This window comes from Carcharodon carcharias, chromosome 32, assembly GCF_017639515.1.
Source record: "Carcharodon carcharias isolate sCarCar2 chromosome 32, sCarCar2.pri, whole genome shotgun sequence".
NCBI lineage: Eukaryota > Metazoa > Chordata > Chondrichthyes > Lamniformes > Lamnidae > Carcharodon > Carcharodon carcharias.
Window position 1 is genome coordinate 9517201 of NC_054498.1, and position 16002 is coordinate 9533202.

At 44.3% G+C, this 16002-nt stretch overlaps 1 protein-coding gene across 1 annotated transcript in view; it reads left to right on the forward strand.

Moving 5' to 3' along the window:
- ccdc33 (coiled-coil domain containing 33) overlaps positions 1-16002 on the forward strand; it is a 312770-nt gene that overhangs the window by 237582 nt on the left and 59186 nt on the right. Inside the window, exon 16 of the mRNA XM_041178215.1 lies at positions 6098-6209. Within this exon, the coding sequence (XP_041034149.1) occupies positions 6098-6209 (112 nt within the window). The remainder of the gene's footprint in view (positions 1-6097; positions 6210-16002) is intronic.

Consider the following 16002-nt stretch of genomic DNA (forward strand, 5'->3'; position numbering starts at 1 on the left):
GTCTCATGAACTCACCGCCCGTGAGTCGGTGAAAACAGAGACGAGCAATGAGTTCGAAAGGAAATTTGATGGCAACTTGAGGGACATAAACTTGCAGGGCCACGGGGATAGACCGGAGGACTGGAACTGATTGGTTTGCTCTAGACCCAGCTGGCATGGGCTCGATGAGACGAATGGCCTCCTTCAGTGCCGTATATGACTATGACTCTATGACTATGACTTTGACGTTTCTGCAGGTTTAGGTTTCACATCTAAGTCATGTCCTTAAAGGTTTACCCCCTCGTTAGTGAGCGAAGGTTTGGGTTTTGGTGAGACCAAATCTGGAGAACTGTGTGCAGTTTTGATCTCCACATTTAAGGAAGGATATACTTGCATCGGAGGTGGTGCAGCGAAGGCTCACTAAGAGTCCCTGGGGTGATGGGGTTGTCCTGGGTTGAGAGGCTGAGTAAATATTCTCTGGAGTTTAGAAGAATGAGAGACGATCTCATTGAAACATACAAGATTCTGAAGGGGTTTGATATGGTGGACGCTGAGAGATTGTTCCCGCTGGCCAGGGGAGTCTAAAACAGGGCGGGGGGGTGGGGGGCACAGTCTCAGGATAAAGGGCTGGTCATTTAGGACTGAGATGAGGAGAAATTACTTCACTCAAAGGATTGTGAATTTTTGGAATTCTCTACCCTAGAGGGTTGTGGATGCTCCATCGTTGAATTCATTTAAGGCTGGAATAGACAGATGTTTGGCCTCTCAGGGAATCGAAGGATATGGGAAGGGGGCAGGAAAATGGAGTTGAAGCCCAAGGTCACCGTGATTGTATTGAATGGTGGAGGAGGCTCGATAGACCATGTGTTCTACTCCTGCTCCTCTTCTTTGTGTTCTTGTGAGTCAGGTGTACAAGCTCGATCTGCCAAACCCCTCCATTCTACTGAACGCTGTTACACAATGGCACTGATTTCATCGTCATTAGTGCGGTAAGAGTAGCCCAACTGGAATCGCAGGGTTGGCCAGCCAGTGAAGTCATGGTGCAGTTAGTATGGTCATTTCAAGGAACCCACTGTTGGTTGTTCCTGTCTTTGTATCTTCACACTCATTTCCTTGGAGGACAGTGTGAAGTGGTAGAATCGATTCATCACTCCTTCTATGGGTGTAACCATCTTTCTATTCACTGATGTGGGGCATTGGCTTTAGCCAGGAGGAGGGTTTTATCAGCTTCCACAGCCCATATAAAGATGGGCAGACATCCACACCTATTGGATGTAATTGTTCCACTTGACTTCAGTGGCTGAGTTCCAGAATCCACTCTCTGAGACTGCCCAGAGTGGAGATCGAACCCTGCACTCACAGGACTGCCTAGAGGGGGTCAAACCCTCCACTCACTGGACTGCCCAGAGTGGGGATCGAACCCTCCACTCACAGGACTGTCCAGTGTGGGGATTGAACTCTCCACAGACAGGACTGCCCAGAACAGGGGTCAAACCCTCCACTCATTGAGACCGCCCAGAGTGGGGGTTGAACCCTCCACCTTCTGACTCCGAAGCAGGAGTGTTAAATACTGTACAATTTCTGCTAATCTGAAGTATAAACTGAGGATAGAATTACCCGGAAAAACTCAGCAGGTCTGGCAGCATTGGCGGAGAAGAAAAGAGTTGACGTTTCGAGTCCTCATGACCCTTCGACAGACGATGCTGCCAGACCTGCTGAGTTTTTCCAGGTAATTCTGTTTTTTTTTTGGATTTCCAGCATCCACAGTTTTTTTGTTTTTATAAACTGAGGATGATGCAAATACAAACAACACCTAAAAGCAAAAGGGAAGAATGCTGAGTTGAGACCGGTTGTCAGCACCAGGAAGATGATGTATAGTTTTTACCTTTTCCATTTGCTGATGGACCTGATCATGTTTCTGGAAATTTCTGCTGTTTTTGCAGAATAATAGTATGTAACGATGTTAAACGCCAAAGAAGAGATTGATCAATGAAGGTACTATGAATATGCTCTGTGCTGTGGTCTGCCTGTCTGCCTCCTATGCAGATAAGAAGGGATCTGTCGGCCTTCGCCTCCTCCCCTGCTGTATCCATCCATTAGCCCACTGATTTACCATCTCCCCAGCTCTCCAAAGAGGGACAGGCCCCAGAGGTGAGCTAATTACACCTCTGTGCACTGTGAGTTTGCTTTCATATCACTTAACCTGAGGGAAGACAATAAGGCATCGATTGCAGTCTGTGCGGCGTGAGATGAATTTAGATAAGCCCAGAATGGGTCCTGCATTATCACTTCCCCCTCATCATAGACAGGATAGAAACGGGGTAGAACGAGGGGGTAAGGCACTGGGTGATCAGGGCTTTTTGATAAACACAACCTTAGAGAGTGGAAATGGGCTGACATCAGATACACTGTGTTCTCGCCAGTGTTGAGTGGGATTATGTGGCTGATCAGATACAAGTGAGAGCAATCTGTGTACAGATAAACACAGGATCCATGGAAAGGCATTTAGTGTCCACTTTGCAGAAGCCAGCTCATTACTGTCTACCCTAGACAGCTTTCATTGTCTATAATCCTCCAGCCGGAATCAAAAAATAGTTTGTTATTTTAGTTTAGATGCACCTTGTAAAAGATATCTGTGTGCTGATGTTGCGAAGGGTACCTTTAGCAGTAACCCTGTTAATGCATTTTCCTATTTTAAGGAAGGACATGAATTGTAAATCAGTTTAACTTCTTGTTAACAGCCAGAGGAGTCTCATATTGACACAATATTAAAATCACACAACCTGATTTCAAGTTGTGTTTAATGTAAAGAGATTGGGAGCACAAAGATTGAGTATTGATGATCAGTATAAAAATTATAACAAAACAGGTTGTTATTTTAAAACACCTCCAAGGATATAGGGTAGTCTATTCATTTTACTAGGGGAGGTCGTGTGACATGGTTGGTAGTGGTCCTTCCTCTGATCCAGAAGCTTCAGGTTTGAACTTGATGGGCAAGGAAGGTGTGTTAATAACATGGCCAAACGGGTTGAGTGTCAACCTGCAAAGTTTTCCAGCACACGCCAATGGCAGGTGGTAAGAGTGGGAGAGATTCCTGCTCAGGCATGTGATGGAAAGAATGTTGGAGCCGCTACCATTACTATCCATAGCCCCAGGCTATAACATGCATGTAAAAGTGCATGTTGCCACAGCAACTGGACTCCCCAAGTGAAATGTACCACACCGCCACTGTTTTTATACGTGTCCCTTTTTACAGATATTGGTGGGGAAATTTCAGTTTTGTCTGTGTAACTGGACTCCAGACTAACTTTCTGGCATATAAACACTTCAGTTCAAAGATCACCTCAAGTCGGATGCACAACAGAAAGGCGAATCATTGGCAATGAGCCTGGCACTGCCCAACTGGACACTGTTAAATCGCGCAAATCATTCTCAATCTCCTGCCTTTGGAACAAAAAAAATTGCCACGAATTACAGATTCTTATTAAAGAACCTCTTGGCACTGGATAATGATGAGCCTTCACCATATTTATCCATCAACCAACACACCCAAAACTGATTAATTGATCACATTGCTGATTGTGGGATCTTGCTGCCTGTAAAATGGCTGCTACATTTGTTTAACATAACAGTAGCTAAACTTTGAAGGCAGTTTATTGGCTGTGAAACACGTTGGGACATCCTGAGGGTGTAAATACAATTGATTTCCTGGACTGATTTTTGGCAACTAAGAGGGTCGGAGAGAAATTTCCTAGATAATTTTTCCTCCAAATCTGATGTCTTTTTTTGCTGATTGGTTGGCAAGTCAACTTTGATTGGCTGAAGTGTTTCCATGGAGAAAAGAATGGGGAATTATAGGCTCCCCAAGTTCCTGGGTAATTCAAACAAGGTGCAAGGCTTGAACATATTCCTTTTGTTTGCAAAGAATGGGGGCCTGTGTATGCATGCGTGTCACTCAGTTTTATGAATTAGCCAGGACCTTGGGGAGCCTATAATTCCCTGTTGCTTCCTCCATGGCAACACCTCAGCCAATCAGAGTTGACTTCCCAACCAATCAGCACGCTTTTCTCGTGTAGTATAAATTGTTGTGATTGTTTGAAATTTGGCATTCTTGCAATTGTCCTGATGAATGCAAGGCAAAAATCTTCGGCAACATTGCACAATCAGCAATGTGATCAATTAATCAGTTTTGGGTGTGTTGGTTGATGGATAAATATTGGTCAAGGCTCATCATTATCCAGTACCAAGAGGTTCTTTAATAAGAATCTGTTAATCGTGGCAATTTCTTTTAGTTCCAAAGGTAGGAATCTTTTCAGCAAGTTTCAAGTTCTGTACTACAAAGCGACTGTTCAAAAAGTACTTATAATATCAAATTTCTGCATACAAAAAATCAGCCAATCAGAGTTGTCTTGCCAACCAATCAGCAAAAAAAAGACATCAGATTTGGAGGAAAAATTATCTAGGAAATTTCTCTCCGACCCTCTTAGTTGCCAAAAATCATTCCAGGAAAGCAATTGTATTTACAACCTCAGGATGTCTCAAAGTGTTTCACAGCCAATGAACTGCCTTCAAAGTTTAGCTACTGTTATCTTAAACAAATGTAGCAGCCATTTTACAGGCAGCAAGATCCCACAATCAGCAATGTGATCAATTAATCAGTTTTGGGTGTGTTGGTTGATGGATAAATATTGGTGAAGGCTCATCATTATCCAGTGCCAAGAGGTTCTTTAATAAGAATCTGTTATTCGTGGCAATTTCTTTTAGTTCCAAAGGTAGGAATCTTTTCAGCAAGATTCAAGTTCTGTACTGCAAAGCGACTGTTCAAAAAGTACTTATAATATCAAATTTCTGCATGCAAAAAAGTTTTTTTCACAATGCTTTTGCTTTCAGGCCACTTTTAGCACTCCTCCATGTGCTGTTCCCTCCTAGTTGAGACAGCCAGCCCACTCTGTCGTGTACATGTGGTGGTGACACTCTGCTCCCATCTCCTGGCTCTCACTTTCACATTATTACCTGGACCCCCAGGAGTTTGCGGAGCTCAGTTTGAGAACCATTGTAACAGAATCACAGAATCTTAATGGCGTAGAAGGAGGCCATTCGGCCCACTGTGTCTGCACCAGCTCTCCAAATGAGCATTATGACCTAATGCCATTGCCCTGCCTTTTCCCCCTTTTCCTTGCCCATTGTTTCCATTCAAATAATCATCTAATGCCCTTTTGAATGCCTCAATTGAACCTGCCTCCACCACACTTGCAGGCAGTGGATTCCAGACCCAAAGCACTCATTGTGTGAAAAAGTTTTTTCTCATGTCACACTTGCTTCTTTTGCAAATCACTTTAAATCTGTGCCCTCTCGTTCTTGATCCTTTTTAACAGGTTACAAAGAAAATTGAAACAATAAGTACAATTCATTTATCGTTTCTTATTTAGATCATTAATTGTCCTTAGTTAAAATATTAATTCAATAGCAGTCAAAATCCCACATTTTCCTCATAGAGAAATGCACCATTCTCTTGAAAAAGGTGCCTTCTTCCTCCCCACACCCTAAATTAAACAAGTTTGTTTCCATGGTAACTTTCTTCATTAACCTCCCTTCACCCACATCCCCATGTTCAGCCACGCTCAGCCAGTATATTATCAGCTGTTGCTAAGGGAAGGTTGTGTTGTAGCAACCGAAAGAAGTGAGCTGACAAAGCATTTATTGTGTTCCACAAGAATGGGGAGAGCAATAATAAGTGTGGCAGGCGGCCCAAGCCTTTGGAGATCAACTGACTGCTCGCTGCACTACAGCTGCATAGAAAGGGCTATTCAGTCTGCAGAAATTGAGCAGGCAGCTTGTGGTCATGTGCATCTTCCAAAACTATCATACTAACACCATTTGCCAAGAAACAGAACGTTGGAACGTTGCATCTGTGTGATGACGGGGTGAATGGATTCCTTGCTTTGAAGAAACAGTTTCCTGATCTCAGTTTTGCACTGGTGGTTGCTGTTGTGAACACAAATCAAAACGTGATCTTAATGGTAACTAGGTAGAGGCTACTTAGCAACCTTTTAAGGGGAAGCTGCGGAAGTGACAAGGGCACGTGAACAGGTTTGCTCCTGTGTATTCTGCATACGAGAAAAGGGGACAGTTATTCCTGGGTTTACGCTGGATGTTTTAATTTTGGAGGTGGCTGGTTTATGCTCAGAATGCGTCAAATGGCTGCATACTACAGGCCCTTTACAGCAACTGTGAGTATTTGAAAAGGACCTGTATACAGAATTCCCTTTAAGGAAGCTGATTCTTAATTTTCATACAACCTTTGAGTTTTGGTGCCCAATTGTTGCATAATTTTGTATCAACATTGCTGAATGGATGAGTAAATTGGCAAATTAAATTCTATTTAGATAAAATAAGGTGATGCATTCTATGGAGAAAAATAAGGAGGTAATAAGAGAAAATAGGAGATAGAGGAGCAATAGGGTCCAGAGGTACAGATTCAGGAATCTTGAAAAGTAATAATAAAAGCAAAACACTGCAGATGCTGGAAATCTGAAATAAAACCAGAAAGTGCTGGAAAATCTCAGCAGGTCTCGCAGCATCTGTGCAGAGAGGAACAGAGTTAAGGTTTCAAGTCCAATATGAGTCGTCTTCAGAGCTGAAGAGAGGTAGAAATGTGATTTGTGCTATACTATTGAAAAAGTTGGAGAGGGGCAGGGGGAGCAAAAGGAAAGGTCATGAATAGGTTAGATGGTGGGGAGATTAAATGACAAAGCTGTCATGGGACCGATTAGTCAAGTGCATCTTCCAGCAATGTGAGTATTTGAAAAAGTAACTAAGTTTGACCTGTACACAAAACTTCCTCTTTAAAGAGGTTGACTTTTAATTTTCATAAAATCTTTGAATTTTAATGTCCATGACATCTTTGTCATTTACAATACTAGGCAATTAAACTCAATGGATAACTGAACTGGAGCATCCATATAAATACTGTAGCTACAAGAGCAGGTGGGAGGTTAGGAATTCTGTGGACAGTAACTCACCTCCTGTCTCCCCAAAGTCTGTCCACTATCTACAAAGCACAGTCAGGAGTGTGGTGGAATACTCTCCACTTGCCTGGGTGAGTGCAGCTTCAACAACACTCAAGAAGCTCAACAGCATCCAGGACAAAGCAGCCCACTTGATGGGTGTCCCATCCACCGCTTCCAACATTCACTCCCTCCCTACCAACGCACAGAGGCAGTAGCGTGTACAATCCAAAAGATGCACTGTAGCAACTCACCAAGGCTCCTTCATCAGCACTTTCTAAATTCACAACCTCTACCACCTAGAAGGAGAAGGGCAGCAGATGCATAGGGACACCACCTACTGAAAGTTCCCCTCCCAGCCACACACCATCCTGACTTGGAAACATATCGCCGTTCCTTCTCTGTCGCTGGGTCAAAATCCTGGAACTCCCTCCCTAACAGCACCGTGGGTGTACCTACACCACATGGACTGCAGCGGTTCAAAAAGGCAACTCACCGCCACCTTCTCAAGGGTAATTAGGGATGGGCAATAAATGCTGGGCCCAGCCAGTGAAGCCCACATCCTGTGAACAAATAAAAAATAATTAAATGGGATGTAGGCATCGCTGGCAAATCCAGCATTTTTTATCCATCCCTAACTGCCCCTGAACTGAATGCTTTGCTTGGCCATTTCAGAGGGGCAGTTAAGAGTCAACCACATTATTATGGGGCTGGAGTCACATGTAGGCCAGACCAGGTAAGGATGGTAGATTTCCTTCCTTAAAGGACATTAGTGAACCAGATGGGTTTTTACAACAATCAATGATAGTTTCATGGTCACCATCACTGAGACTAACTTTCAATTCCAGATTTATTAATTGAAATGGTTAATTATTTCTAGAGAAACACTTGAAAACCAGAAAAATTATGTTAGACTTGACTAGGACCTTAATTAGACCACACCATGCACGGTTCTGATCTCCATATTACGAGAAGCATATGGAAGTCCTGGAGAAGGTGCAAAAAAATTGGTAAGGATGATACCAGAACTGAGAGTTATAGCTATCAGGAGCAGGCTGAGGTTTTTTCCTCTAGAAAATGGAACTTGAGGTAGAGGAAATGTTTCCTCTCGTGGAGAAAAACCAAAACTAGGGGTCATAAATATAAGGTCTTCACTAATAAACCCTGTGGAGGATTCAGGAGGAACATGTTTATCCAGAGAGGGGTTAGAATGTGTAACTCACATGGAATGAAACAGAAACATAGAAAATAGGAGCATGAGTAGGTCATTCAGCCCTTTGAGCCTGCTCCGCCATTCAATATGATCATGGCTGATCATCTATCTCAATGCCATACACCCATGCTCTCCCCATGGGAATGGTTTTGGGAGATAGGTTAAAGGCCTTTTGAGGGTGGCTAGATGAACAAATGAGGGAGAAAGGAATAGAGGATATGCTATTTCAGTTAAATGAAGTAGGGAGGGATGAGGCTCGATTGGACCATAAACACTGGCATGGACCAGTTGGGCTGAATGGCCTGTTTCTGTGCTGTAAACATTATGTAATTCTTTATCACATAGTTATAGTACTTAAATAATGAGTTAATTCACTAATGATTCTTCAGGTCAACATAGGCTTATCCTCCAAATGGCTACAAGAGAAATATTTTTGAAATGGCCCTGACTGCAGGCTGCACACTGAATAAGACTCATCCTCCTATCGTCTAGAAGCAGAACTTTACAAATTGTGATCAGCAATGAAGCTCTAGGTAGTTAAAGCAGGTGCTCCCTTTGTGCATGGATTTCAGGTTGGGATCACGGAATCTTTCACCAGATTCTCAGGTATAGATCAGATCTTGGAGATATTGAATCTATTTATAGGGTTGAAAAAAATGATGGGGGAAGGGAGAGAGAGAGAGTAATAGGTAAGAGTCAGGTATGTTGAGCTAGATTGCGAAGAAGCTGTCAATTGGTTTCATCGGTAAAAATATTAAATTTTCAAAAAGCTGTAAAAAGGATTTTTTTTAAATTGCTGGAGGGTTGTGGCAGAAAAGCAAGGCTGTGGGGTTAGGCACGACTACTTTGTCAAAGAGCAGGCACAAGCTCAAGTGGCCTCGCTCTGTTTCTATAGTTTTGTGAATGGATGTGATCTTATTGAGGTGGTGCAAGGTCTTCACAAAGACAAATGCAGTGAGGTTCAGGGCTAGGCTGTGAGACCTAGGATGGGCTTCCACACTGGCCTGTGTGCTTGCCTTTGGCCAGCGCTCCAGTATGTCCTTTGGCACATTGGTTAGTGTGGGGCTAGCCAACATCTGATCATGGGCTGTTCTCTGAGCCACAGTCAGCACAGGAGGATGTGCATCACCTCTCTGTCTCTCACTAATAGAGAGAGAACACAGGGGAGAACTCCTCTGGCTGTGGAATCCAAAGCAATTATCATTTTGTTACAGCAGCAAAGCAGACGGAATCGTCCCAGATTTGCACTAAGTGCAGTAGCGGGTGGGTTGAAAAGTGTTTTAGCCGCCAGTCACAATGGCGCATTTTTACACCGTATCATTCCAAACCCACTGCATTAGGTATGCATTCCTGGGAAACCCGCCATTTCGATGGCAGGCAGGCTCTCAATCGCCCGCCATGCCATCACCTCGTTGCTTCATCACACCGGCCGCTTTATCTAAAGTCCGGACGCGCGCACACATCTCAGTGCTTTCAGCCCAGGACTACAGCCGGGAAGATGTCCACGATAGGCAAAAAGACTGCAGCCCCCAGGTTGAGTGACGTTTCACTGGAAGGCCTTGTGCATGCTGTGGAGGCCTGCCATGGTGTTGTCTACCCCCACTCTGGCTGCAGGATGGGCAGTGGCATGACCAACCAGACTTGGGAGGCAGTGGCACCAGTGGTTAGTGCCAATGCTGCACAGAAGAGGTTGGCCATCCAATGCAGATAGAGGAAGAAAAATCTCATCCGTGCAGCCATGATATGGCAACCATCTCATCACTCTCAACTCATACACTCAAGTCCATCACATATTCACTGGCACCTCACTCACTCCCAGCTCTAGAGACATCGCCATCCATTCTCCCACATACCCTCACATGTCCATCCGGCCTCATCTCCAATGATGTGGTGGACAATTCTGGCAGACTGACCAAATAATCATATACAGATGCGTTACAATGAGGCTCCTGATGTCCGATGGTGGGAAACCCGGCCTGCAGTCGATGGGCTGAGCGGACGATCACGATATGATGATTGTGCCATATTGTCCACTCACGCCACCAAACACGCCTGACGCCGGCAGGCATGGAAAATCCCGGCCAGTGTATTATTCTTCCCCCCATCGCAAATCATGAACGCTGGATCTTATTCTGTCTACAATAGGCAGTTTTTTAAATCCTTTCAAGGAAATGTGGGTGTCACTGGCAAGGCCAGCAGCTTTCGCTCATCCCTTGAATTGAGTAGCCATTTCAGAGGACAATTAAGAGTTAATGTGGGTCTGGAGCCACTTGTAGGCCAGACCAGGTAAGGATGGCAGATCTCCTTCCAGAAGGGGCATTTGTGAACCAGATGGGTCTTTAACAACAATCAATGATAATTCAATTGCACATTCATTAACTGTTTAAATTCCACCAGTTACTGTGGTGGGATTTGAATCCATGTTCCCATTGAATAAGCCTGGACCTCTGGATTACGAGTCCAGTGACATTACCGCTGTGCCATCGTCTTCCCCTTAACCACTTAGTTATGAATTAAAGTAAAGCCTGTACATCACTGATTGATAGACTTTCATTCATGTTGTACCTTTTAGGACCTCATAGCATCCCAAAGTGCTTTGCAGCCAATTCAGCAATGACAGCAAGTTCTCAGGAACAACAACGTGTAAATGTTTGGCTCATTGGTTTTAATGATGTTGATTGAGGAATAAATATGAACAATATTAAAATGATATCACCTGTGCACTATCATCTGGTATTACTCTGTATTCTCTGGGATCATGTTCAGCAGTAGCTTTCAAAAGGCAATTGGATGTACACTTGGGAAAAAGATTGCTCAGCTGTGGGGAAAGTGCAGAGGAGTTGGGACAACTAATTGGATAACTCTTTCAAAGAGCCGGCAAAGACACAATGGACTGAATGGCCTTCTGTGCTTTAAGGTTTGACAATTTCCCAGCATAATTGGTCACAATAAAAATAGTTGCAGATTAAATATGAAAAAAGAATGTTCAAAAATACACGGAAGATTCTGTGCAGTTTATCCTAAAATGTCCTTCCCGTGACATTTATTTTTCGCTGTTTCTGCTTATGAGATTAGTATAATGTAACTTTGTTGTTTATTACATTGAAACTGTAATGGAAGATCAAACTCTCGGTACTGCCTTTATCTTTCGCTTGTGAACAAATCCACAGAGTAAAGAGAGTACTGAGAGATGTCAGTCTCAAAAGAATCAAGAGCCTGCAAATTAGAGATTACCTTCTTGAAAGAAGATATTTGTTCTCAGATTCACATATTATAAGATATATAATTGGCAAAATAACCAGAATGTGATGAGGAGTAACTTCTTTATGCAACAAGTTATTATGATTTGGAATGTGCAGCATGAAAGAATAGAAGCAGAAAGTGCAGAACTTAACGCCCTCACCAGAGACAAGTTCGGAGGCAGGGGGCATTTAATCAGGCGAGAGGGTGGGGAGTGGAGACCCCGTCCTGTTCCCACCTCTGCCCTGATTAAATCTGGGGCTGGAAAGTCGTGGATGGCCTTACTGCCCTGATACCAATTGAGACCCATAAGTAGACATTTAATATCTGCTTAAGGACCCCATTCTGCCTCCATTGATATTCAACCAGCGGCAGGCTGGAGACTTGTCATGCGGTAAGTCTGGAAAGCAAAACCCTGTTGAGCTTGCTTGCTGGTTCTGGGTGGTGTGTAGTGGGGGGGGTGCGCGGGGGGGGGGGGGGGGGGGGGGGGGGGGGGGGGGGGGGGGGGGGGGGGGGGTGGTGTCGGCTGAGAGCCACCCTCTTTCCCTTTCTTCTAAACCCCCTTGCACTCCCCACCCAGCCAGCCACCCCCACCCCAGTCACCTGTGGCCTTGGATCCCTCACTGATCCTGGGCCTCTGGAGGGGTGCAAGTCGGCAGCTAACCCTGTGCTTTTTTAAAAATTGATTCACGTGATGTGGGCTTCGCTGGCTGGGCCAGCATTTATTGCCCATCCCTAGTTGCCCTTGAGAAGGTGGTGGTGGTGAGCTGCCTTCTTGAACCGTTGCAGTCCATGTAGTGTAGGTACACCCACAGTGCTGTTAGGAAGGGAGTTCCAGGATTTTGACCCAGCGACAGTGAAGGAACGGCGATATATTTCCAAGTCAGGATGGAGTGTGGCTTGGAGGGAGTTTCCAGGTGGTGGTGTTCCCATGTGTCTGTTACCCTTGTCCTTCTAACTGGTAGTGGTCATGATTTTTGAAAGGTGAGCTCCTGCATTGCATCTTGTAGATGGTACACACTGCTACTGTGAGTCGATAGTGGAGGGAGTGAATGTTTGTGGATGAGGTGCCAATCAAGTGGGTTGCTTTGCCCTGGACGGTGTCAAGCTTCTTGAGTGTTGTGGGAGTTGTACTCATCCAGGGAAGTGGAGAGTATTCCATCACACTCCTGACTTGTGCCTTGTAGATGGTGGACAGGCTTTGGGGAGTCAAGAGGTGAATTACTCATCGCAGGATTCCTAGCTCCTGACCTGCTCTTGTAGCCACAGTATTTATATGGCTAGTCTAGAGGCTATATGGCTTCTGGTCAATGGTAACCCCCAGGATGTTGATGCTGGGGGATTCAGTGATGGTAATGTCATTGAACATCAAGTGGCGATGGTTAGATTCTCTCTTGTTGGAGATGGCCATTGCCTGGCACTTGTGTGGCATGAATGTTACTTGCCACTTGTCAGCCCAAGCCTGGATATTGTCCAGGTCTTGCTGCATTTGGACATGGCCAGCTTCAGTATCTGAGGAGTCGCAAATGGTGCTGAACATTGTGCAATTGTCAGTGAACATCCCCACTTCTGACCTAATGATGGAAGGAAGGTCATTATGAAGCAGCTGACAATGGTTGGGTCTAGGACACTACCCTGAGGAACTCCTGTAGTGATGTCCTGGAGCTGAGATGATTGACTTCCAATAATCGCAGCCATCTTCCTTTGTGCTAGGTATGACTCCAGCCAGCGAAGAGTTTTCACCCTGATTCCCAACGACTCCAGTTTTGCTAGGGCTCCTTGATGCCACACTTGGTTAAATGTGGCCTTGATGTCAAAGGCAGTCAGTCTCACCTCATTGCTGATGGCAATGAGGAGCTGCCTGCCTCTGATTGGTCAGCTCTCGAGGCAGCAGGGGCAGGATTTCCACCCCCTGGGGTCCTAGATCCCAGGGAAGGCCCATCACTGACCACTTAAATGCCTGACTGGCACTTAATCTGGTGAACGTTTCCCAAAGGAGATGATGTGGGACTCTCACCAGCTTTCCAGCCAGCAGGCGAGGCTCCCAATTTCCAGATTAAATTCCACCCTTACCAACTTTCAAAAGGAATTGAATTAATATGTGACACAGCAGTGGAGTGACACTAATTGGATGACCCTTTCAAAGAGCTGGCACAGACACAATGAGCTGATTGGCCCCCTCCTACTCTGTGTCAATTGTGGTTCTGTTGGTGGTTCTCTTGCCTCTGAGTCAAGGCTGTGGGTTCAAGCTCCACTCCAGAACTTGAGCACAAAAATCTAGGCTAATAATCCAATGTCGTACAGGGGGAGTTTAGTGCAGCTGGTGGTGCTGTCTTTCGAATTAAACATTAAACTCCAGCCCTCTCAACTGGATGTGGAAGAACCTGTGGAACCATTTCAGAGAAGGACAGGTGAGTTCTCCCTAGTGCCCCGGTCAATATTTATTCCTCAATCAACATTACAAAGAACAGATTACAAGACGTAGAAGCAGAAGTAGGCCGTTCAGCCCATCAAGTCTGCTCCGCCATTCAATGAGATCATGGCTGATCTGATAATCCTCAACTCCACTTTCCTGCCTTTTCCCCATAACCCTTGATTCCCTTACTGATTAAAAACCTGTCTCTCTCAGCCTTGAATATGCTGAACGACCCAGCCTCTCCAGCCCTCTGCGGTGAAGAATTCCACAGATTTACTACCCTCTGAGAGAAGAAATTCCTCCTCATCTCTCTTTTATAGGCTCCCCCTTACTCTGAGATTATGCCCTCTGGTCCTAGGCTCTCCCACGAGGGGAAACAACCTCTCAGCATCTACCCTGTCAAGCCCCCTAAGAATTTTATATATTTCAATAATGTTGCCTCTCATTCTTCCAATGAGTACAGGCCCAACCTACTCAATCTCTCCTCATAAGAAAATCCTTCCATACCCGGGATCAACCTAGTGAACCTTCTCTGGACTGCCTCCAATACCAATATATCTTTCCTTAGATAAGGGGACAAAAGTTGTTCACAGTATTCTAGGTGTGTTCTAACCAGTGCCTTGTATAGTTTTAGCAAGACTTCCCTATTTTTATACTCCATTCCCTTTGAAGTAAAGGCCAACATTCCATTTGCCTTCCCTATTACCTGTTGAACTTGTATGTTTCCTGGTCATTATCATATTACTGCAAATTTCTAGGGCTAGGATGACATATGTAATTTATGAAATCACTCTGCAGCACCTGAACGATATTTTCAATGAGTTAGAAAGACAGATTGAATAATGTGTCACAAAGAATGTCAGTTATGTTGAAGCTGAGAAATTTTAACTGTATTGTGTTAAAACCTTATGAATTATCCTTTCATAGGCCATTTACAATTTGCATCTATCATGCACACATCCAAAGTTATTAAAGTTTAATATTGCACAAGGATTTTATAAACAGAACCCTCCATGACTTGAGGATGTTCCATTTTACAGCTAGTGGAGAATTATGGTGCTGTTGAAATGTAGGAACTATGGATGCCAATTTGCATACAGACAGTAATGGATAATAACTGGCTGATCTGTTTTTAGTGCTGTTGGTTAAGGGGTAATTGTTGGCGAATTACCCCCCCCACCCCACCCACTTTTCTTTGAACCGTGCTATGAGATCTTGTATGTCCTCATCAGAGGGTCGGAGGGCACTTTGGCTTAATGTTTCATTCAAAAAGAAATCGGCACCTCCAACAGTGCAGCACTCCCTCAACACTGCTCTGAAGTGCCAGCTTGGATTATGTGCCCAAACTGTCTGCCTTAGATGCAAGAGCGCCACCCACTAGACCAAGGCTGAGAAACAATGATCCATTTTGGGTTTTGGAAATCAAATAAGAAAAAAACAGTTTTGAATATCAGCCAGGATCTTATTCCAAATGCTTCTTCCTCCAGCCAATAGAGGCAGAATATTGTAGCTTCATAGTGACAGGAGAATCAGACGCTGCCTTGCTTGTCTCCCGTGAGCCTGTACTCCAAGATGGGTTGTATCATCTTTGGCTCAGGGAACAAGATGATACTCCTGTGAGATAACTCATTAGTGGGTTAGGAAGAACTAAAATGCCATTTGACCGATAGTATTATTTTTCTTCCATGAAGGTCATCCAAAATTCTGCTGCTGATATCTTAACTCGCATCTAATCCAGTTCCCCTATCAACTTGCTGAACTATATTGGGCCCGGGTCAAGCAACATCTTGATTTTAAAATTTTCATCCTTGCTTTCAAATCCCTTGCTTCTCCCTTTCTTTGCAATCTCCTCCAACTTCACAACCCTCCAAAGTATCTCTGATCCTATCATTTTGGTCGCTGGAGCATCCATGATTGAGTGTGAGTCCACAATTAGTGATTGTGCATTTAGTTGCCAAGATCCTAAGCTCTAGAATTCCTCCCCTGCATCTCTCTGCCTCTATACCTCATTTTCCTCCTTTAAGACTCTCCTTAAAACCTACCTCTTTGACCAAATATTGCTTGGTGGTGTACTTTGTTTTATAATATTCCTGTGAAGTGCCTTAAGACATTTTTATTATGTTATAGGCGCTATATAAATATAAGGT